This window comes from Dermacentor albipictus, chromosome 8, assembly GCF_038994185.2.
Source record: "Dermacentor albipictus isolate Rhodes 1998 colony chromosome 8, USDA_Dalb.pri_finalv2, whole genome shotgun sequence".
Classification (NCBI taxonomy): domain Eukaryota; kingdom Metazoa; phylum Arthropoda; class Arachnida; order Ixodida; family Ixodidae; genus Dermacentor; species Dermacentor albipictus.
Window position 1 is genome coordinate 119,579,344 of NC_091828.1, and position 21,708 is coordinate 119,601,051.

Below are 21,708 nucleotides of genomic sequence, written 5' to 3' on the forward strand. Positions count from 1 at the left end.
AGACACCGCAGACACCGCAGACACCGTACGGACAAGCCCCGTACGGACAAGCCCCGTACGGACAGGCTCTGTACGGACAAGCTCCGTACGGACAGCCTCCGTACGGACAGGCCTCATACGGACAGGATCCGTACGGTCAAGATTCGTACGGCCAGGTCGACGACATGCAGGCGGGTCCCGCCAGTTACGCGTCAGCCACCACCGGTATGTAATGCAAGAACATTGAATCACCACTGGTTGCTGGTATAGTTGACTTGTGATTATTGCGGTGTCATATACCGCGACGCGTAACAATGTGAAGTAAGACGCTATTGTGTGTCTTGATCTTCACGTCGTTTCAAGGTCTAATACATCGAGACAATTAAAACGTTGTGGCGCATCGTGAGACCTCTTTGCTTATAGTTCAGGGATGGCTTTGACATTGTGTTGTTTAGAGCATCGTCGCACCGTAGAAAGGCTACCTGGCGGAGCGCTGTAACCACGCATATCTGAAATGTCCTGCTTGCCAGCAGCTGACGCTGCGGACAAGCAAACCTGTCGCGGTATTCATCCTGAGGTCAATGAGGACGTCTTTGCCGAGGCTTTTGGCTTTAAGAATAACAGCGTAATGACTTTGTGGCCGAGAATTGTAAAAGACTACCGCCAGAATAGTGTTCGCGCAAAGGCAGGGAACGTGAACCTATTAGGGCAATAAATCTGTTCAATACAACAGTGTGAAAGTCACAACGGACGCAGATGCAGACAACACGAGAGCGCTGCCTGAATCACGGTCGGTTGTCTGTTTAGCGTTATTGTTTCGAAGATGTTCTGACTTGTCCAGCTTGTTGATATGATTCCATAAATCTCTATTGGGATCGATGGTTTGTTAGCACGAACCATATTAAGCCAGCAGAAAGGTAAACATAACGAGCTTTTTAACATAACACGCATAACATAAGGTAAACATAACAAACCGTTTGGAAGCAAGTGGTTATAGTATCCATTCTTAAGTAGCATCAGATTTCATTCAAACGTGATGGTGTGGCGGTGGAACAGCGTCTTTCTTGTTTTGTGTACGCGGATGACATTGCTTTTATTACAGGAGAGGGAGATATATATTGAGTTTATAGCATCTAAAAAGCTGTAGAAGCGTCTTACATTTATTGTAGAGAAACAGGCTTTCATCGTGTTTAAAGGTACGATTGATCAGCCGGTCATGTTACAGTGAAACACTAAATCAATGGTAGGTAAGTACGTATACCTAGAAGTATGTGAAAAAGGGACACATTGACAAAGATGGTTTAATCAGAGCTCAACGGTATAATGACGAGGCCATGGTAAAACATATGAACGTATAACATGTATGAAGTAGCCGTGAATGCATGGAAAAGAGCAATGGGCCCACGCCTAACGTTTGCTGACTCGGTGCTGCTCTTGAAATCAGAAAAATAGCCAGGAGTGGACGTTAACCAGAGAGCTGTCGGAAAAGTAGCTGGGAGCATGTGGAAAAACCGCAAGGGAAGCGGTGCAAGGCGACACAACCTGGACATCCTAACTTCTGAATGCTGAAAACAAAATCTACTTTAAAAGATGACTGAAGGATTGGTGTGGGCGAAAACTGACAGGCGGCTAGGTTATTCGTACATATGTGGACTTCTAGTGCTGCAAAAAGGACCGGGAAACAAATTAGCGAGTACTACGCCAGCGCTGTGAACAGTGGTGGATATTAAATGCAAGATCGGGGATGCAGGGACCATATACCGGATAGACGCACTGGATATGGAGCCAGCTATGAAAAGATAGCAAACCGCCAAGAATGAAATCAACAGAGAAAAACATTTATGATAATTGGAGCGGGAGGGCTGTAGTTTCAAAGACAGGTGTAGCGTGTCTCAGAACGCGAGGTTCTTTTGCGCGGAGTTGTAGATGACTACGTCGTGCATAGCGTTTGGCAATGGAGTAGAAACCATTTAGTCCATTCTGGTGGACTGTGACACTATCCATCTATCGCTAAATGCAGAAATGGTTACCCTACTCAGGGCTTTCGACTTCGCAAACAATCGGGAAGATGTAGAAGTTTGCCGGCATCTGCCGCCACCGCGTTTCCAAAGAGATGCTCAGGTCATAATAATCACCATGATGGTCAGGATGTTGATGACAATCACTGACAGTGACGGAGGAGCACCCGATAATCATAAATATGATCTTCTTGATCACGATCATCTTCTGATGCCGCGGTGACGATCATGATGATCATTCTGATCATTATTACCATCATCGTCTGCTGCTGTTTCATGCAAGCGCAGTTCTCTGTAATGCAAGGGAGCATCTTAACTTTGTTGCTCAGGAGTTTCGAAGGGCTCCTCAAATGACGCGGAAATTCTCTCAAAGCTTCTTTGGCGTGTTGACAAGGATTGTTCTCAAGATCGCGTGGGATTCTACAAAACATATCGAGTAGTCGTGAGGCATAAACATTTACAGTAACTAAAGGAAGGGTATGAAAGAGTCACCTAAGTACTGCGCCTATGCGTTTCCCGTGTAAGTGCTACAGAGCTGTAGCAATATGCATTTGGACCTATACAAAGAGGTACCAAGTCGAAATAGTATGCTTATATTGTGCTATATAAGGACCATCATTCGACCTCTTCGTCGCTGTGGAATCGTGAAATTACCGTGGCAGAATACTCAAACACGATAACTACAAGTGCAGGTGTACACGGTGAACGCACGTCCTTATCCGTTCATTTGTCTCAGTTTATTGTCTTTTCTTTTTTGCATTGATTCTTCAAGTCCAGTAGTAATCGAATACCAGCTGGCCCACTCTAATCCCTTGCTTAATCACACGGGAATATTTAATCGAACTCTTCTGCAGTTCAGCGTCTAAATGTTTCCTTCTCGAATTTGATGTACTCTACGCGATCCGCTTTCACGTGCTGTTGTATCGTGCAGATAAACACTTGTGCGCCAGAAAGCGCTACTGAATGCACTGTTTTAAAAACGTACGAATTTTGTTTGTTTTTCTTCGTTTTTTGGTGGGAAAGGCATAAGCTACTCAAACTAGCTGCTTTTTTATTCTTGCGCTTTCTTCCCGCAGAATCTGAGGAGGACCAGCTGTCGTAAGTAACCCCATTTATCCTATAGCGGTTAACACGTATGTTCCCAAACCGTCCGATCCGTCTGTGCAATGCGTTGGAAAGTTGGTTGCTGGAGCAGCTGAAATGTGTTACTACATTTTGAAAACCATTGGGTTGCACGCTCTGAAGGATCCATGAAATAATCTCATCACCATTGCAATGAACCTGACTATAAGGTGCTTTCCACCAGGAATTCTATACGGGGACTCTTAGTAAGGTGTGGAAGAGTAAAGGAAAAAATGCGCAGGCAACATGAGCAGACAGGACTCAAGAATACTAACTTACTGAATGCCAGTCAGGAATGAGTTCACCGCTGTAGAGCAACACTGATGCGAACACTGTTTATTCATGCGGAACAACGCATTCAACGTTAAACAATTTCCTTTATCCATCTATCTCACAGGCTTCGCAATGGGTATTGCGTAAGGGGGGCTCAATTGTTCCCAAAGGAAGAGATAAAAAGCTAGTTATACAGTGATATATATATATATATATATATATATATATATATATATATATATATATATATATATATATATATATATATATATATATATATATATATATATATATATATATATATATATATAGTAATGTTGAATAGTGCTGTTAAATGATGTTAAATAGGTTGCCGGCAGAGAGGCCAGCGCTAAGCGCTTAAGCGCTCTCTTCAGGCTATGAACGGTTGTAATGTTGCACTATCACAGCCCAGCACAGGACCTCCAGAGTCGAGCAAATGTATTTTTGTCGCATAAGCAAGCAAGCACATCACCTGCCATACGCACAAACTGTAAAATGCTGCCGCGGCGGTGCCGGCAGGAACGGATGGATGGATACTATCAACGTCTCCTCGGAAACAGGCGGTGGATTGCACTGGCAGGCTCTTGTGGTTATGTTACCTAAGGTCGTGCCTATATAGATGAACAGCAGAAAGCAGAGAGAGAGAGAGAGAAACAACTTTATTTAGTCACCTGCAGAACGACACCATGACTAAATGGCGCTGGGTGCGAGCTAGACCACAACAGCAGCAGCAGCGTCCAGAAAATCGGGGAAGAAGGTTAAGAAAGCTAACATCAAGAGCAACAACAACAACAACAACGATACGTGCAAGGCTGCGTTCTAAATCACTGAGCGTGCGTGATGCGTTAGCTGTTTTTTTTTTCGATTTGGACAGACCATGATAGGGTTGCTGTCAGAAGAATACTGAAGTACTTGCTTGCAGACGTGTGAGCGATGACGCTGTTGTCAGGCTGTTGTTTCAGAGCACCCATGGAAATTTAAATAAGCATACTGTATCAGTTCGCCAGCTCAAGTGTGTGCATAATAATAATATTTGGGGTTTTACGCACCAAAACCACTTTCTGATTATTAGGCACGCCGTAGGGGAGGGCTCCGGAAATTTGGACCACCTGGGGTTCTTTAACGCGCACCTAAATCTAAGCACACGGGTGTTTTCGCATTTTGCCCCCATCGAAATGCGGCCGCCGTGGCCGGGATTCGATCCCGTGACCTCGTGCTCAGCATCAGAACGCTCTAAATTACTGCAAGACCGCACCTTTGTGCTGGAGTACGAAAAACGAATCGGCGTACATTGATAACTTGGCTATCGATATTGCACTACGTTGTTTCAGGTTGAGACTGCAATCTCGTTCCAACAGTTTTTGAACATCGCTGATAAAGTGAGCAATCGTCGCAACTTGAGATGGAATTGCCCCTATTTTATAGTTTCGATCACAGTACTCTGTCCCACTTTAGGCAAAAGAAGAGGCGCTGGTCTTAAAGATGTTGTGTTTATGTACCGATACCCGTTTCTTGCGTTTTTTTTTTGCGCTGTTGAGGGGCGTATTCGCAAACCCTAAGAAGTTCCAGTCGCGAATGTTCTGCATCCAAGTGCGGCGAGGAAAGAAAAGGTAATTTGTGCCAGTTTTTCACATTGCCCCCCATTGAATTTCGCGAGGTTGCGAACCCGCAACCTCGTGCTGTGCAACGCCATGCCGTCGCATTTAAGCTGTACCGTACGTGACCGGTACCGTAGTTGATCGTGGGCACATTCTTGATCTGTTTAAAATACAAGGAAGATGTCTCACGCATCGAGCTGATGTGTGTAGCTTTCTTGTGCATCTAGCCGGGAAATCAATTCGCGAATGTTAACTACGTGGCAAAAACTGGTACCAACCGCAGCATGTATATTTGCAGGCAATTGCGACTTGAATTCTGCTTGCTGCTCCGGCAGCAAAACTAGAAACCTTTTTTTTTTTGGCATTTGCGCGTCAACACGTTTATAACTTGCTGTTGATCACATTCAATTACAGCTTGCCTCCCGCACCACACGCAGGAAGCTACTACGAAACAATACGGAATTATAGACGGGATAACGTAAATCACGAAAGTTATCTCGCTAAATTGACCTTCGAAAAACCTTTCGTTGTGTTTACACAAGGCTCTCAAAAAATGCATTCAGTGACGATTTAGCGGTAAACGCGAGAGAAATGCGTTACCAGTACGTCGAGCCTTTTTGAGGTCCCCGATTCAAGATTTCGCTGGAGTTGAAGCTTGCGTAGCTTCTGACCAGGGGAAGTGAAGCCAAAGGTTGCCCCTCTTTCACCTCATAAACAGCGCCTTGTCGGGTGATGTCTGCTTACAGATTAACTGATTTAGCTTTGTTGTTATACTTCTAGGCCAATTAGAAAATAAAACGTGGTTGTTCCTAATGGAAACAGTGTCTTCTTCATAGTATTGAAGACGTTATCGCCAATACAATTTGCCACGATGTTCATATTAAGTAAAACGAGTGGTGCAGAGAAGCACGTAGATATGTATCTGTTTGCTAAAGTAAGGCAGGATTACACCGTGGGAAAAGTTTGAAAGGCTCGTCTTCACCGTAAGTAAAGTGTTCTCTTTTATCGTGCCCTCTTAAGAAGGCGCTCAGGAGGGGCCTCTGTGCTGTGGTGCGGCTTCACCTTCGGGTTCGGGGCATCATTTCTACACCAGCAGTTTTTGAAGCGAAAAGCTTCACTACGCTAGTCAAGAACGCGCTTCGCGCGAGCCGGCGTAAGTCCACTGCCGCGCGTGACGTCACACGCGGCATTTCTTTCGTAAACTTCCTTGTTTGAAATGCTTTCACCTGATTGCAAAGTGTTGTTCAGGAACTCACTCGACACACGTCCTGCCCCTTCAAGGAGCGAAGTGCAACTGACGTTAGTCCAGTGCCAACCATCATCGGTAGCACTACATACATACATACATACATACATACATACATACATGCATGCATACATACATACATACATACATACATACATACATACATACATACATACATACATACATACATACATACATACATACATACATACATACATACATACATACATACATACATGCATGCATGCATGCATACACACATACACACATACATACATACATACATACATACATACATACATACATACATACATACATACATACATACATACATACATACATACATACATACATACATACATACATACATACATACATACATACGTGATGATTAGCTGATTAAGGCGTTAGGTCTTTCAGTTTTACTATTCCTCTTATAGCTCGCCGCGTTGGCTGTTAGCTGGAAAACTTTGCTCCTGAGGGCTATGTCGCAGGTTCGATACCTTGCTGCGGCGGCTCTATTCCGAAGGGAGCAAAGTTCAAGAAACGCTCGTGCTGGCTGCTGTTAAGAACGGCCAGCTGCAGTGCAAGTTTTGCCAACCAGTGGCGACTGTGGAGGCAACGTTCCGGGAGCGTCGCCGCACACCTCTAGCCACGGCGTGACTAAGTCGACTGTGTGTGAACAACAATACGTGCGTCCTAGACTCTCCGTCGCTGGAGCCGAGTTTGACGAAGTCGCCATTGTCTCTAAACGGGCTCGGCGGACCAACTATTGTTACTGAGCCGCGGGAACGTCTACTGACACCCCTTCTCACGCGCCGACCTGCACCGCGCCCGCCGGCACGCTGCTGTTCGGGGAATAAATGCCCCTACGGTGCCAGGTCGTCTCCCCTACGGTGCCTCGTCAACTCCCCTACGGTGCTTGGATGGCCGTTTCCGTCAGCTGGGTATCGGGGGAGAAGCGAGTGCTTAAAAACCGCTGTTGTGCGGCTGCTCTGGACACTCTCTCTCAAGCAGTCATGTTAGACTGATGTACTTTCTCAAACAGTCATGTTAGACTGATATAAATACTGTAAATAAACCTATATTCCTCGTTCTCGATGAGAAGCAGTCCTTCCCTTCATCAACGCCCTCAGCGTGGATAAGTTGGACGACGGCATGGGCCAGCTACCTTCTAATTCATGCCTGACTCCAATCTTGACAACGGATCACGAGTGATGGGATTTAACCCCCAATCATAACACTGCTCATAACATGCCCACTGCTAACAAATGGCGCCTCTGCCTGCGCCCCAATATATATATATATATATATATATATATATATATATATATATATATATATATATATCCGTAGACTGAAAAAATATTCCGGAGCCCTCCAATATATATACGGCATCACGTTAAACCCAACAGTGAACCTCTCGGCCTGACTGGCACTGTGGCAACCACGTGACCACGTTGTTGTGGCAGAATGCACCACTTGTTCGTTCCGCTGTGTAGGACCAGGTCGGCCGCTTAGTTTCCTCCTCAGATGTCACCTTCTTGCTTGTGCGACCACGTCACCCATTTTACTTTTTTTTTGCGCAGAGGGGGCAGCGTGTGGTTGACCGCAATGGCGCTGTCCATCACCATGTTGCTTCTGATCGGCATTTCAGTCACCGTACTGGAATTCCTGGGGATCCACGGTGAGCCCCCTTTCCCTCTTTCAAGAGTTTCTTGCGGAGTTTCTACGTGCGTTGACTTAAATACATGCTAGCTACACTACGAATCATTCGTCCTCTTTCCCGCTCATTCTCTCTCCCTCTCGCTGCGATGACGTCTTGAGAGGAAGCTGTGTGACAACTAAGAGTTCCCCATTCAAACACACATGACACGCAGGAATACGCTGATTTGAGAACTGCTCGAACAAGTTGAATAAAATGTGTTTCATTTACGAGGGAGAGACCAATTACGCGAGGACGCCAAGCAATGCTGAGCACGGCATGTCAAGTAGACAGACATGCATGAGAACAAACAAACGTCGAATCCGGCCAATTCTGATACATGTTGCGCGATACATTGTCGGACAATTACTAACAGGTCGTCGCCCGCCGTGCAAGCTTGACTTTTCTGCAACGTATTGCATGTTTGCTGCCCTTACGACTCTTCATGAACACCAGTTTGAGTTCGACAAGGTACACTATACTATGACAGTAGTGGGTGCTCTCAAACGCGAAAATTCCTGCGCGGACGAGAAACGAGCAGGCGAGCTGAGTCTCCCTAAACGCCTCTCGCGAGGTTAAAGTTTAGCACCGACTGCGTCATGCGTGGCGCGGCAAAGGCGCCATCTGCGTCCACGACACACGTATCTCAGAGTGAGGGCTTGTTCCCTCTACACAACGATATCAAAGCTTGGCGCGTACTCAGTGCGATTGCAAAGTAAATGCTGTAACATGCTTTCCTTACATCGGTTTCAGCGAGGGACCTCCCTTGACCGTTTCTTTAAGGAACGTTTAATTCACGTCAACATAACCACGTGTTGCGCTCGCAGAACGCGCTCCCTTCCAACCGGAAGAGTTCGACTTCCCGGAGCTCGGCGGTGGTTCTTCTAACAGTTCTCCGCCTGATCCAGTGCTTATTATCACGGCGCCCATGACGCCCGCGATACCATCTACAGCGTCCAAAGAGGCTCCTGATAACAACACGGAGACCTTCCGTAATAGGACCACGGAGACCTTCCGTAATAGGACCACGAAGCCGCCTGTTACGACCACAGCGCCCTCTGGGACGCCGTCAATATACGATGAAGGCAAGTCTAACTCACCGCGGTAGTTCAGCAGCTATGGTGTTGCGCCGCTGAGCTTCACGTCGCGGGTTGCAGAAAGTGCAGAAACGCTCGTGTACTTAGGTTTAGGCGCACGTTATAAACCTGATCTGCATGCTGCTAATAGGATTTATATCGGAAGACAGACTAAGCAAGAGACATGCAAGAGACAAGGAAGTCAGTTCAGATATTATCGACCATCTTTGAGTCCTGTAGAAACCGAAGTAATGACGGGAGTATGAGGCACCATCTCTCGCAGGGGCCAGTGTGAAGGCTCGACGCGGCCAAATTCTTAGGCCTCAGAGTAGGAGGGAGGGTGAATATCGCTCCTCCAAAGTGCTCGGCGAGGGCCGAGCAGTGCCAGAGTATATGTTGCTGGTCCAGTAGCCGGTTCCTCGGACAGGAGTGGCGAGTCGCTGATTGCAAGGTTTGGAGGCACATCCTGGCTTGGCGGACTGGTGTTGCTGCTGTCTCCGTGACGATGCAACGCATGCGTTTGGCTTCAGCACGAGTAAACTTCCATGGCAGAGGCGTAGGATTTTCGGAGAGGATGTTCTGCAGCACAGTCCTTCGAGCCTCCTTCGCCTCTACCAGGAATGTGTCCGGGTCGAAGGGGTATGGGTCGTCCGGCACTATGGCCAATTCTCTGAGGGGCAGGAAAAAAGCTCTCTTGCCATAGAGTCTGTTATTCGGTTGCCGCTGACCCCAGAGTGAACTGGTATCAATGCGAGGCGGACAGTGTGGCCATTCTCGTCGGCTATTCACCTCGACAGGTGTGCCGAAGGAACAGCATCACTGCGCGAGTCCAACCGGGCGCAGGCCTTTATCGAGGCTTGCGCGCCTGTGTAAACAGTGTGATGAGTGACGGCTGCCAAGGGAGGCTTGAGGACGGCGTCGGATGCAGCGGATATCGCAGCGAGTTCCGTCGTTAATGGGTCTTTGCAGGTCGGGCGGCTGGCCGTGGCGGTACGTGGGCAATATTACGCTATGGCTGAAGCTTCGTCACCAAGGGCAACGTTCTGTGTAGACAGCACAGTCAAGGGGAGAAGCGTCGCGAACTTCGACTTAATGCCACCTTGTTTAAGACAACTGCCTCTCTTACGCGATCGGCATTCTCGTTGCGGGGAATCGGTGCTGACAATCCCACGGAGCAGGAAATGAGAGCTAAGGCATCAAGGTGATTGACAGAAACGAGTGGATGCTGCGACCGAATATCGTTGTTCTTAGTCGGAATTGATGTGAATGCTTGGTAGTCTCGACTGTTGCCTCGATTGATTCAACCAGGTCCATTTGGGCAAGGCGTTGTAAAGGTGTGAAATGCGGCAGGCCTGTGACGACCTTCATGGCTTCGTGGTTCAGAGATTCGAGTTTTTTTTTCGTTGCTTTTGTGTCAGACTGTAGAAGTCATAGTCTCACACAGCTCGTGAGATTAGATAGTAGTAACGAGACGAAGGAGAGTCCGCTCCTCACTGACCCCGCTTTTGGAAGCGATGCGGTGGATTGGCTAGAGTATTTGACGCCAGGTCCGAGTGATGTTGCGAATTCATGCTGCTGCGTCAACGTCTGTGTCGATGTGGAGGCCTAGAACTCGAACACTGCTTTGTGAGATTCCCCGCTGATCTTAACCGGCGCGAAAAAAAAACGCATACCGCATTAGTTGCTAAAGATTTCATTGCAGAGTGGTCACGATTGAAGAGTGAATTTCATTTCTCATGAGCGAGTAAAATTGCACTCAGCAAGCGGGAGTTGAGCATCGACTTGCGTCTGGAGAGATATTCATTACATGATGTAGAAAAAATCAAAAGAGCACAAACGGCAGTGAAATCAAAGCGAAGTTTGCAGATGATCTACAGACTTTCTAATATTATGCTTATGAGGTCTACACGATGAGCTTTGGCTCTTGTTTCTAGAGCTTCTGTAAGCTTAATACTATATTGCCTATATGAAGGCAATGCAGCCTATATGAAGCTTGTCGACACTTACGCTTGTTTATGACTTGTATGTTGCAGTAGTCGTCGTGTCTCCAGGGCTGGTATACCCGGGTGATCGCTTTTGGAGATAATTTGACTTTCGCGAAGCTTTGCGCGACTAGCACCAGGCGCCACCACGTCTCAAATTCTGTGATGCTGGAGTTTTGAGCTTATGACAAAAGCTGTAACAGCCCTCTTGGGCAATCTCGGCTGACAAGATGGTGAATCGGACAGCTAGCCGGAATTCTGACAATGCTTATAACAGCAGCGCTGTTAGTCACGTCAAATCTCATGAAAGCGAAACTATCTCCTCAAGTAACCGCCCGACGATGCCGTCGCAGAACTTCTCTAAACCGCACACAGAGAAAATAAAAAGTCACAATTGAGGCTCTGAAGCGGAAGAATTTTAGAGAAACTCTGTAGACTGTTTAAGTTTACATTTGGAAGATGAGCATTGCTGTGTTTTCCTTACGAACACTTCCTGTGCAGCAATCGACAAGCAGCCCCTGGTGTGTACCATGGGCGATAAGATTTTCACGGGTCTGCAATTTCCATCGGACTCGCTCTGCGACTACATTTTCTTCGACTCGCTGTACAAGGGAGGCCGCAACCTGCTCACCGACAAGGAGACCTACACCAACAGCCTCGACACTTTCCTCTTCAACCACCGCGCCTACCAACGTACAAGCCTTGGCGTCGGCTTCGCATTCGAGTGAGCGGCCTGAGCCATATTTAGTGTCCCAAAGCGCATACAGGTGTCCCAAAGTGTCCCCGGGCATTTTGGTGCCCCAAGTGTTAATTATCAGTGACCGCATTTTTAGCGTCCCTCAATTTTTAGTGCTCCCTTTATTTCATCTTCTCCGGGCATGCTTCCATGATTGACACGCCGCCTAGTTTGCAGCGACCGTCTTGTGTAATTACGTGTTCCGAAGTGATAGCCAGAAACTTACACGTCGCGCGGGCCTTGCTGCGTCAAAGTCCGCATGCTTTTATCTGTGCCAGCCGCACAATCACGTCGTCTTGCTTTTAGGGGCTTTGCGCCCACGCATTGGTGTTCCGCTACCTTCGGCGGGCTGAAAACATCAGTGTACGTTACCTGCTTCTTTTTTACTGCCACCGGACATGGAGCACCCTAGAACTGGTCAGAAAGCCATCTCGCATGGAAAAAAGAAAAAACAGATGATGACATACCACTCTGTGAAGGTGGATGACCACTGAAGCTTTTTGACCCACGACACAGAGGCGACACAGAATTTTGAACAAAGGTGCGAATACATTTATTGTTTTTATCGCGGGTCATCGTGACGATAGGCGTGCGCACACGCTTTCTCCTAACACCCCTGTTGTTGTTATATTGAATTCCCACATATTCGCGTATAGTCCGGACTGCCGAAGAGCAACGCGCCTTTGAAGAGCGACGACACGAACAGATAGAGAATGCAACCGTCGCCGGTGGGTGGGAAACACCATCCTTGGAGGTCGTGCACAAAACGTCAAGCGCCTACGAGACGTCGCTCGTCCTAGGCGCCCTGCTCCACGGGAGTGCGGACTATACGGGTCCTCCCCATTAGGAGAGAAGAAGAGTGAAATTCAAAAATTGCAAACGGCAACTTGTGTTTCTTTTATATATATATATATATATATATATATATATATATATATATATATATATATATATATATATATATATATATATATATATATATATATATCCCACCTGCGGCAAGTTGTTTTTTCATCCACTTTAATTTCCATCAATTTATCATTACTTTATTTCATTTATTAAGCACATGCAATTTCCCCTATGTTGTACTTGGTGTCAGTGTTTGTTGGCTTCTCATTATATGACTATATATATGTGTGTGTGTGTGTGTGTGTGTTTGTGTGTGTGTGTGTGTGTGTGTGTGCGTGCGTGCGTGCGTGCGTGCGTGTGTGTGTGTGTGTGTGTGTGTGTGTGTGTGTGTGTGTGTGTGTGTGTGTGTGTGTGTGTGTGTGTGTGTGTGTGTGTGTGCGCGCCTGTGTGTGTGTGTGCGCCTGTGTGTGTGTGTGCGGTCGCGCGGACGATGGGACCGCCGCCCTGAGGAGGCGGAGGAAAGCAGACACGCGTGACGTTTCGACGGTACCGCCACCACGGGAGAGCGGAAGGAAAGAAAACTAGATACGCAAGCGCTTGGGACACCGACAAAGAGAGAGCGGTGCGAACGTAAACATGGCCGACGGGGTTCGGCGTTTTGAGCTACGATCCGATCATATCATCCGTCCTTACCCTTATCCTTGGGACCTCTTTAGGGTTTGCAGGAATGACAAGGGTAGTTGAAGGGCGCGTTACAGGTGCCGGAGCCCACCTCGCGGAGTCCACAGGAGTATAAGCACCATTGCGCTATGACCCTCTGTGCGCTGTCTTCGAGATCGGACCACATTTTTTGTTGACGCAGAACAATAAATGCCCCGGAACCGTAGCCATAAACATGGCTTCGCTGTAAAAATGCGCGTGCGACATCGACTGGCACCTTCGGTACTCTTTCAGCAGTCGTCAGTCGGCTTGGGGTGGTTCATTGCAATGGAAGATTGCTGTCCGGCAATTTCGAGCTGTGACGTGAGCACACGCTATTTATAGCCCACGAGATCATGTCAGTGCCCCTTGAATAAAGCATGCAACACGGCTTGTCGAGAAGTAGAAGCAGTGCACCTTTCACTGAGTAGAATACAGCTAGGAATGTAACTGGTGTTCTCAACTGATAATTGCTACGATGCCTGTCACTCTCAATGTTTTTTTTCTATCTTTTCTTTACTGCAGATATTTGGCGACGGCGGAGAAAGCTCTGAAAGTGAGGAACCCCAGTCCACTTGCACGCTTCTGGAAAGAGGACATTTTCCACGTCGGTATCCTCGACACACCTGCGACGGCTGTTCGAGACCAGATGAAAGCGGCCATCGCCACACTGAAGGTACAGTTTCACCTATCGGACATTTGAAGCGAAATAACACGAAACCTCATGGGAAACATCAATTAACCATAATTGACGAAGCTTTAGATCCATCGCCGTTAACTAGCTGCGGGTCAGTGGAACGGGTGCAGTGACCAATACGGTTCACCGAGAAATATGTCTGCGGTCGTTGTTTTGCGGCATGCCTGCTAAAAGTTGTTGTAAATCGACTTTAACCTTTCTTTTTTTTTCGCGCAGGCGATGAATCGGCTGCTTGGCACTCTGAGGGCGCGGGGCAACTTTTCAATCACGGCGCTGGCTATGCCGCAACCGGATTTGTGGTGGAGCTTGATTTTCGCCGCGGATTTCACGTCAGTTTGAAACACGCTTTAGCACAGTCATTGATGTATAACGTGTGCTTGGTAAATGGCCGGGACTAACGCCTCCAGTGTTATGAGTTAAAATCAAATCGTTGATGAAGAAAGATGGTCTAATCTTTGTTGAGTGACTTTTTGTGGCAAGTCAACGCGATTTTTGCTGCAACAGACGGCTCGAAATGAAACTTCCACGAAATAAAACTGTGATAACCATACTTATCAACCTTTCGTGTCAACATTTCGGTTCCCACCATCTGGTCAGAATGAATACAGTTTTCAACTATGAGTTGTCTCATCGTTGGCGTATTTCGTCCTCGCTCTCATCTGCTATACAATCCTTTACGGGTAAGGGTTGTAACAATAGGACAAACCATCACCTTTAACGGTGAGCTAATGTAACATGACACCCGCGTACCCAGCCACTGTAATGCTTTCGAGTGCCATGTAAGCAAACCATGTTGGATGTTGGGGATGTGCGAATATGCGAATTTCCTATACGAATTCGAATTGCCATTCTTATTCGATTCTTATTCGATGCGAGAATTAAATGTTTGAAGTAACACTTGCTGGAGACTTCGGAGAGAAGTACAAATGGCAAATTGTGGCCCTTTATGAGTGATTAAGCTTCAGGGAAGCTGTGAATGCTGCGTAGAAGCATCGTTTGCAGAGCGATTCTGCGCATAGAGCAGTCAACCTCTTGCTCGATATCCTTCAATCAGGATGCCTGATCTTTAGGCGTCTTACCAATAGTTCATTTTCTCAATTAAGGCAAAGCGAGAAACTATGCGCATAATCTCACTACATTTGCATTCCTTTAAAGAGATCTGGGGCGACGTACCAGCGGGATTTGCCATTTTTAACTAGCACACCACTACACGCATCTGGTGCCGTGCTGCTGTTGTGTTCCATTATTTCATCGCGATGGTGCTCCCGGTACGAACATCTGTCAATTGTTTGGCATTTACAAGCTCTTCGATTGATTAGAGTGCCGGTTATAAACGGTAGTACCTGTTTGAAAGCATGCATCTAAACCCTCTATTTCTCTTTTATTGCGAAAGCAATACTGCTCGCACTTTCGGCCCATCGGTGGTCGTGGCGCCTCCTTACACGGCTGGGCGTCACGTGACCATGTGACGTCACGCCAGACCGAGAGACTGGGCCCCAGCTCGCGGCATCGATGGTGGAGGCGAAGCCTTGCGCGCCGCTGCTGCTGCGCTACCGAGAGAGGGCGCTCGCTAGTGTGACGTCACGCTAGGAGGATAAATGGGGCTACAGCTCGGCTCCTCGCAATGGTCGGCGCGCTGCCTTGCGCTATGTCGGATGATGTATAGCCATAAGTTCAACATAGGGCAACCATGTCCACAGCATCAGCCGAACCAAGGCGCAGCCAAGGGTATTGCTTTCGCAATCTTCCCCGCTTAACCAAGCTAAGCCTTCAGCCAATGTTTTTTTTTTTTACCAAAGGCGAAGCAAAACCTCTTTAATTTCATATTGCTCGGAAGTCAGAAAATGTTCGGTGTACCATTCTACATTAGGAAGCCGTTATTCTTGAACGTCGGCCTTCTGTGCGACGGGGAAATTTCGCTGTTCAAACAGCTCAAGGGGATAGAAAATAAGGCATTTCGGGTAAGAAATTTCCAAATCGAAAAATACTTCGCGCCAGTCGGGCCCGTCACGCGACTGGCGTACGATGATGCATCTTGGACTAAGTTACCTTCCTTATTGTTTGTTTTCATCCGTTATCGCGAAACAGTGACATCGGTTTCACCCCGTCCCTGATCATCACGTTCGGCCACTACCGGTTCGGCGACAACACGGTCCAGCACTGCGCCGTGATGCCACCAACGCGTCACCCGGACGACACTCCTCCGGATGACATCGCCCGGGACTACAAATTCGACCTGGTTGGCACACGTTTCACTCTACACGCGGTTATGCGCGGAGCCCAACTCTCTCGCAAACAGGGGCGTCAGTTAGCTCTTTCAGCACAACTTTGTACCGTGTGCGAATTTTTTTCCCCATACATAAAAGCGCAGATGGCCGTAAGACACTGCCTGCGTGCAAAATGAGTGACAACGGTTGCGTTTATAACGCGGTATCCTGTTGAAAAAGGACCATTTTGCATATTCCCGTAGTCGTTTGAAGCGAGGAGGACGAAATTCTCCAGCAATCGGGTACTAACCATAATTCGCATTACGGGTGGACCACCGTGCTTGAAGGTGGCGTATCGACACTTATAGCGCCCGAGTTCACTAAAGCAATGTTACAGCGACGTTTTTAATGCGACTAGAAGCACGCAAAAAAACATTGTGCCAGTTTTCGTAGTTTTGTGAAAAACAGATACTCGACAATGAAGTCTATATTTTGGAGAATATGTGGGTAATGTGGGCAATATGCAGCCAAATCTTGAAGTGCGTGCATATATGCAAAGGTTCTGAAGCGTTACGAGTGTGTTGTTCACGATTGGCGCACAGTGTAGAATGCAACTTGACGTAACTACACATGTCACAAGTTCAAACTTTAAAAACTGACCGCTATGCCGAATCTGTGTGCGATGTTCAAGGCGGTACGATCAAACACAGCTTATGCAAAAAAAAAGTGCAATAGGCACTTGCAGCTTCGCTTGAACTGTCGCGCTGTTTTAGACCAGAAGGCTTATATCGTACTCCAAACCTTTTTTTTTTTTTTTGAGCCGCAGAATTCAATTATTCCAACATATGCGTAGAAAGACGTGTACATTACAATCGTAAATTTATAAAAAATATGCGCTCATTATGATTCGTCTACTTTACAGTCGACCGCCGTGTCCAGCATTCGCGCTCTCCTAAAAGCGAGCCCGAACACCACAGGCCTCGTGTCAGTGACCTTGAAGGGACGTTGGACGAAGCCTCGGGTCCCGGATTCAGTCGACTTCTTTACGCGCTGTTCATCTGACCCAAAGATCGAGTCGTTCGGCAGCTACACAGAGGTAAGCGACCGTAACGTATAGGGCCCCAAATGTTTTGTTGGCGTGCTCGAACTTCTATAGGAAGCGCTACGCAGTCCGTTGTTAACGACGTTGTGTTCTGGACACCGGACACCGGACGACGCCGGACATTCAGCAAGAAGGTTCCCGCCTCCTCCTGGACCGTTCAGGTGACGTGGCCTTGGCCTGTGATGGACTGGAGGATTTCGGGGTGTTGGCGGAGTTGTAGATTAGGAAAGCACCAGGAGTGCAGCTTTATAACGAAAGCAAAAGGGACGAAAGGTAGATGAAGATTATTCTCGGGTGCAAGATAAGTCCCAAAGGGCGCGAATTTATTTTGGAGCATGCTTTGCAGGTTCGATGAACTAAGGTTGTGTAATCGTTGCCAGAAGTTAAGTGCCCGTCCCGATGCTTGAAATGGTGGCAGCAAGTCAGCGAGACAGCCTGTCTTCGTATGTCGCCTAAAATGAAACTTTCGGTCGGGGATGACAGAGATTTCCTTCTGCATATGCATGTAAAGCGAATAACTTTTTTGGCCAGACAATCCCTTGACCAATGTGAATGAAACTTGTTGTTTGAAATCGGCACTGTTTCGACTGCAGGAAGTAGAACATTGACTTAGGACTGGAAATGTTTCACGAAAGAAGCCTAAATTGGTTAAGTTCAAAGAAACATTAACCACGAAGTTTACAAATCCATAAATTATCACACAAGGACACATTACAAGGTTCTGTAATAGGTATCTGTTAGAACATCTAAAGCGGGTAAGTTCTGTGTGTAAGTTTAGTTTACGGGAAAGCTGACAATGCTAGGTTTTGCGAAATTCCCGCCCACAGATTAGCAGTTCACTTGTAAGCGGTTCAAAATACATCGCTTTTCTGCCGTTTAGATGTCTAATATAGCTGCAAATTGCAGAATTGTGATATCATTGTTTATTACATAGTTACAATATTCAAAACTCGCCAGTTTAGGTTCTCATTTTTAATGTTATAATTTTTAACAGTTTTTTATAAAACTCTTGAGGCCTAAAATAAAAAAGAATCTGCGCTGTGCGGGCGGCAAATTAAAATATTTTATTTAATTGTAACAGACCTCGTCAACTTCGGGCCAGTGGTTGCCCCCCAAAAAATGTGCCTGTGTTGCTTCCTATTTATATAGGACATTCGGAGGTAACGCTTTCTCCTTCAACATGGTTCGTACTTACCATGCCTCAAAGTTGGGACACACCACACCCGAAAGGAGCTGTCACTCTCGCGACTGTCGCCGTCTCCGCGGTGCTTACCCATCACGTGGCGATGCAGCGACCGACCCGGATGCATGTCATCCTAAAGATTTCTTTTCGCACCTTGTTTTCTCAGGTGTGTCCCGGCGGTTCTTCTGGCGCCGGGGCTCGACTAGATTATTCGGAAAAGCACTACGCCGTTATTACCTACATCAAGAGCAAGAATCGCACCTTCGTCTACGACGACGAGAAGGCATTTGCTGCCAAGGTGAACAACGAACTTTTCTTCTCTAGAAACCTCTCACGCGCGTCGCTGCACCGCTTCGCACAGGCAGCAGCCACTATGAGCGCCTGTTGATTATTAGCGACAATTGGCAGTGGGCCTCTCCGAATATCCGTCGCTGGCACTCCCGAACTGCAAGAGGAGGCGCTTTCATCCAATGAGCGTTGCCCATGCAGTGTTACGGGCTGCCCTGGGCTGTCCGGGACGACCAATCGAAGAGACCCAGTGTATAATTGCCCAGTGTCCCCGGCGAACGTTGTCGCATGACTGAAACTGCGAGATTTCGAAACCTGTGCTTTGCAAACTGCACGTGGTGGGAGTGACTGGGAGGCCACAAACCCGTCGTGGACGTTATGTTTTAGGCATCGCCTGTTGGCTGAAGGAGCACTGACACATATTTCAAAAGTTGTAGCAACTATACCACACGCGTCTCGAACGCATACGGGCAATGGCTGCAATACGAATTTCACGAAACTACACATACTTAAAGTTGATGATGGAGCAGGTCTTGACGTCGCTGACATGAGCGTGAAATCATGACGCATCACGAAATTCGCTTCGGTTGTGTAGCAATATTTGTCTAGGTATCACTACACCGCTCATCGAAGCAATGAGCATTTTAGCGGGTTCCTCCTGGTCGCAAACAGAAAGAGCCAGTGCATGACGACGCCGTGATGCATCCACCTCCTGGATCACGACCAGCATGATTATCATCAGCCTATTTTATGTCCACCTTAGGACGTAAGCTTTTCCCAGAGGTCTCCCGAATTAACCCTGTCTTGCGCCCACTGACCCCATGTTAGGCCTGCAAGTTTCCTTATTTCATGAAGCCAGCTAATTCCCTGTAGTCCTGAACTACGCTTCCCTTCCCTTGGCATCCATTATGTAAAGTAATGGTCAGCCTATTGCCCGCCCTACGCATGACGCGGCTTGCACAGCTCCGTTTATTCCTTTTAATGTCGACCAGTATTTCGGGTACCCCCGTTTGCTCTCTAAGCCCCACCGCTGTCTTCATGTATCTTAACGTTATGCCTAACATTTTTCGTTCCGTCGCTCGCTGCGTGCTCCATGCCTTCTTTTTAACCTTTCCAGTCCCTCTTTCCCGTCCCCCGGGGTAGGGCAGCCAAACAGACGCCTTTCTGGTTAGCAGTGTATATATATATGTATATATATATAGAGTCATATCATAAGAAGCGAACACTGACACCAAGGACAACATAGGGGAAATTACTTGTGCGTAATAAATGAAATAAAGAAACGATAAATTAATGGAAATTAAAGTGGATGAAAAAACAACTTGCCGCAGGTGGGAACCGCACCCACAACCTTCGCAGGTCCCCACCTACGGCAAGTTGTTCTTTTTTCACCCACTTCAATTTCCATTAATTTATCGTTTCTTTATTTGATTTATTAAACACTAGTAATTTCCCCTATGTTGTCCTTGGTGTCAGTGTGTCTTGGCTTCTTATGATATGACTAATAAAAATCGGGACCCTCGGTTAACCCCCCTCTCTTCTCGTTTATATATATATATATATATATATATATATATATATATATATATATATATATATATATATATATATATATATATATATATATATATATATAGTCATATCATATATATATAGTCATATCATGAGAAGCCAACAAAGACTGACACCAAGTACAACATAGGGGAAATTGCATGTACTTAATAAATGAAATAAAGTAATGATAAATTAATGGAAATTAAAGTGGATGAAAAACCCTGGGAGTGGCTAACACTCCCAGGGCTCTACTAGTACACATAAATACCCAAGAAAGTGGATGGGGAAACGCCGCCGCGGTAGCTCAATTGGTAGAGCATCGCACGCGACATGCGAAGGTTGTGGGTTCGGTTCCCACCTGCGGCAAGTTGTTTTTTCATCCACTTTAATTTCCATTAATTTATCATTACCTTATTTCATTTATTAAGCACATGCAATTTCCCCTATGTTGTACTTGGTGTCAGTGTTTGTTGGCTTCTCATTATATGACTAATAAATATCGGGCCCCTCGGTCAACCCCCTTTCTCGTTTATATATATATATATATATATATATATATATATATATATATATATATATATATTTACACCCTCTTTACACCCTCTATATATATATATATATATATCCTCGAAATCCACGTGTTCCCAATTATTCCGAAATCCCCCTATATGCGGTGTGCCTCGTAATCGGGTCGCGGTTTCGGACACGTAAGACCCCGTAATTTAGTTTCGCTTTTAATCAGCAGCTATACGGTGTGCAGTACCCCGTTAGTGAACTGCGTTTCATTCTTCCGTCACTTTCTTTTTTTCGTGCGCAGTTGTGCCACGCGAAGAGCATGGCCCCCAACGTGACGTTCGGCATCGCCGTCTACGACATAGACTACGACGACTTCGCTGATACGTGTAGGTCCCTCAACAAATACAACCGCTACAGCCGGTTGAGGGCGGTGAAGAAGGTGGTGGAGTCCTTCCGGAGGCAGAAAGCGGCTTTTAAAAAGGATGACTGCGTGAGATATGCGGCGCCCTAAAAGCGCCGCATGCTGGCCTGGTCCTCGACGCAGGGCCGATTTCTCGTGGAATGCGCTGAAATATAGTACAGTTCTGGTCGCGCGTACTGTATTCTTCGGAGCGGCCGTTGATGAAGCCGCACCGTGCGTAACGCGGTCTGTTAGGCGGACCGCCCTGTTTTTTTCCTGCTGTACCACTGTACGTACGTAGTAACCCCGCTCAATAAACAATCGGTTGTTAGCAGCGCTGATGTCTTCGTTTCCTTCTGTCGTCCTGCGCGTTCTTTTGCGCTTTACTTCAAGTTGTGCGTTACCAACTAGCCCGCCAGGCTGTTCTTTCGTCCACAGACCTATCACACCTTTTCAT

The 21,708-nt window shown here is 46.8% G+C and overlaps 1 protein-coding gene across 1 annotated transcript; it reads left to right on the plus strand.

The window, feature by feature from the left end:
* Nucleotides 1–56: 56 nt before the first annotated feature.
* Nucleotides 57–21,576, plus strand: LOC139048565 (uncharacterized). Its single transcript, XM_070522976.1, has 10 exons — nucleotides 57–204; nucleotides 7,847–7,944; nucleotides 8,790–9,047; nucleotides 11,522–11,744; nucleotides 13,830–13,980; nucleotides 14,218–14,330; nucleotides 16,090–16,240; nucleotides 17,131–17,304; nucleotides 18,660–18,791; nucleotides 21,153–21,576. Exons 2-10 carry the CDS (start codon nucleotides 7,872–7,874, stop codon nucleotides 21,360–21,362), a joined length of 1,485 nt encoding a protein of 494 aa, XP_070379077.1. The 5' UTR covers nucleotides 57–204; nucleotides 7,847–7,871; the 3' UTR covers nucleotides 21,363–21,576.
* Nucleotides 21,577–21,708: the final 132 nt, after the last annotated feature.